We start from the raw sequence: 3,131 nt of genomic DNA on the forward strand, positions 1-3,131 counted from the left end.
CCGGTGCTGGGGCCCTTGCCCCCGCCGTGGCTCCGTCACCGGCGGGCTCCCTGTGACTCCCCTCTGTCCCCAGGCTGCTACCTGCCCAGCAACCCCGAGGCCATCGTGCTGGACATCGACTACAAGTCGGGGACGCCGATGCAGAGGTGAGTGTCGCCGCCCGCCCTCCACCTCCCTGGCACGAGAGCCGTCACGTACCGAGTCACATGTGTCGCGTCCTCTCTGCTGTTTTCCAGCGCTGCGAAAGCCCCCTATCTGGCCAAATTTAAGGTGAAACGGTGTGGAGTTAGCGAGCTCGAGAGAGAAGGTGAGTGCAGAGTTCCAGTTCGCTGGGCGCACACGCTCCTCCTCACCGCCCTTCTGCACGTTCGGCCTATTACAGGCTCCCGTAAAGCTGCCGTCTCATCCCCCCATCCCTGCCCCGGGGACAGCACAGAGCTCACAGGCTGCGACCCCTGGGGCCTGCGCAGGTCGGCGCGTCAGGTTCCTGGGCCTCTGTCCTAAGGGCCGCAGACTCGGGGGCAGGAGCAGAAACTCCCTGTCTTTGCCTGAGGCCAGAGTCCAGCACTGGGGTGTCGCAGGGCTATGCTCTCCTTAAGGCCTGGGGCAGGACCCTCCTGGGCTCTGGCTCCTGGGGGTGGGCAGAGTTCTTGGCACTCCTTGGCCTCTGCCCCCCGACGCCTCTCCCATGTGTCCAAGTCCCCCACTTCCTTTTTAAGTTTTGTTTTAGGGCACCTGTGCACATGGAAAGCGAGAGACAGAGAAAGAAGAAGAGAAACCACTCCCGGGGGGCACTGGAATGGCCACAGCACAATCCCTTCTTCTCCACATTCCTCTCGGAATTTGGGGCGCACACGCACACATGACCAGCATGATTTTTGCTTTCATTTTTTAGAGGTTTTTGCCTTAAGGCGCCTGTACTTGCCGAAGAGAGAGACAGTGAGAGGGAAAGTGAGAGATCACCCCCTGGGGGGACGGCCACACTGCAGTCCCTTGTCCTCTGTCCTCCGGGGGTCTTGGGCATGCACGCACACATATGCACCTGGCTTGAGTTCCAAGCCACTGGGTCCAGAACTTGAACCGCGGTCAGCCATGTGGGAGTCCAGTGGCATAGCCGCCACACCATTTGCAGGCCCCTTCCCTCATGCGATTTTTTCATTTTTTTGGAGAAGTTTTTGCTACAGGGCGCGTGCACTCGCCAGAAAGACAGAGAGAGAGACAGAAAGCGAGAAATCACCCCCCAGGGGGGATGGCCACGCCGCAATCCCTTCTCCTCCATTCTCCTCTCGGGATCTTGGGCACGCACACACACATGCCCGGCGTGAGTTTAAGCCACCGGATCCGGGACTCGAACTGTGGTCAACTACATGGGAGTCCAGCGACATAGCCATTACGCCAACTGCTGGTCCCCCTACTGTGATTTTTGAGACACTGGATCCAGGACTCGAAACGCGCAGCCAGCCATGTGGGGCCCAGCACCTGCCGCTCCACACCAGCTGCTGGCCCCATTCCCCTGTTCTTACAAGGATCCCAGGCATTGATTCGGGCCCCTCCCTAACCCGTATGACGTCGTCCTCTCTCGGTTATAACGGCACAAACCCTTTTTCCTAATAAGGTCACATCCTGAGGTCTCAGGTGAGAGTAAATTTGGAGGGGGAACACGGTTCAACCCAGCACAGCGGTGTGAATCTGGGGGGACATTGTTCAACCCAGCACAGGGGTGTGGTCAGCTGCAAAGAGGGACCCCCCCCACCCAGCCAGTGCCTTTTACAGCTGGGCTAGTCTGGTCCCCAAGCCCTCCTGGGTACCCCAGTGTACAGACACTCCCTCCCTCTCCTCAAGCTCACGAGGCCCTCACTGCCCCCCGCCACACCTGGGCCCTTACTTGGACAAAAACGAGCCTGTTTTTCATTCCATCTCAGCCTGAAAGTCCTTAGCAAACGCCCCGGCCCTGCGCTTCCACTGCTGACCCGATGTTTCCGGGCCCTGCTGGGCCTCTTGCTGGCCGCCCTAGGGCTCTGCAGACTCCCAAGGTTCCTGGGCACCTTCCAGGTGCAGGAGTGGCCCACCCCGCACGCTGAGAGGGCTTCCACACCCTGTGTTCACACGCCTCTCCCCGCACCAGGCCTGCGGTGCCGCTCCGACTCCGAGGACGAGTGCGGCTCGCAGGAAGCGGACGGCCAGAAGATCTCCTGGCAGGCGGCCATCTTCAAAGTGGGGGACGACTGCCGGCAGGTACGGCCCGGGCTCAGGCTCTGGGGCACAGGCACGTCCGAAGACGCAAGTCCTCGCTTTCTCCACGTGGCTCGGGCTTCTGCACGGCCCTCGGCCCCTGGCTTCGGGCCCTCCCCCTCCCCGGCCCCCAGTGTCCGCCCAGAGGGAGCTTCCCTCCTCCTGGGCCACCCCGTCTCGGGGGGCAGTGTGATGGGGCCCTCAGACCCCCCAACTTGCCAGGCCTCCCTCCCTGCACCCCCGACCGGCCATGACTGGCAGCGGCTGAGCTGACACGCTGTGCCCTGCCCCAGGACATGCTGGCCCTGCAGATCATCGACCTGTTCAAGAACATCTTCCAGCTGGTCGGCCTGGACCTCTTCGTCTTCCCCTACCGCGTGGTGGCCACTGCCCCCGGGGTAAGTCCCGGACCAGGGCGGGTGAAGGGTCCTCGCCGGCCCCGGACAGGCCTCCGACGCACCCCTCCCCGCAGTGCGGCGTGATCGAGTGCATCCCCGACTGCACGTCCCGAGACCAACTGGGCCGCCAGACCGACTTCGGCATGTACGACTACTTCACGCGCCAGTACGGGGACGAGTCCACCCTGGCCTTCCAGCAGGTGCCAGCAGGGCGGCCAGCCGGGGCTGTGTGCTGCCCGATGACGACCCCTGCCCGCCCAGGCGGCCCCCACCGCCTCCCTTCCCTGCCCTCCCCAGGGAGATACCCACTCCCCCGGAACCCTCCTCGGGAAGCCCCCAGGGAAAGCAGCTGCCCCCACATCCGCTGTGCCCCAGCCTGCTGCCCGGCCTGGCTCGGGCAGGGGAGCGCCGGCCCCCGGTCACGAGCTCGCTCTGCACAGGCGCGCTACAACTTCATCCGGAGCATGGCGGCCTACCGCCTGCTGCTGTTCCCGGTGCAGC

The 3,131-nt window shown here is 63.6% G+C and overlaps 1 protein-coding gene across 1 annotated transcript in view; it reads left to right on the top strand.

Annotated features, from left to right (window-relative positions):
- The window catches only part of PI4KA (phosphatidylinositol 4-kinase alpha), a 140,023-nt gene that overhangs the window by 134,657 nt on the left and 2,235 nt on the right, over positions 1 to 3,131 (top strand). Inside the window, 6 exon segments of the mRNA XM_027770696.1 lie at positions 74 to 146; positions 237 to 307; positions 2,126 to 2,235; positions 2,526 to 2,630; positions 2,705 to 2,830; positions 3,071 to 3,101. Of these exon segments, the coding sequence (XP_027626497.1) occupies positions 74 to 146; positions 237 to 307; positions 2,126 to 2,235; positions 2,526 to 2,630; positions 2,705 to 2,830; positions 3,071 to 3,101 (516 nt within the window).

The sequence above is a fragment of the Tupaia chinensis genome, unplaced genomic scaffold (genome assembly GCF_000334495.1).
Source record: "Tupaia chinensis unplaced genomic scaffold, TupChi_1.0 Scaffold000024_1, whole genome shotgun sequence".
Lineage (NCBI taxonomy): Eukaryota > Metazoa > Chordata > Mammalia > Scandentia > Tupaiidae > Tupaia > Tupaia belangeri.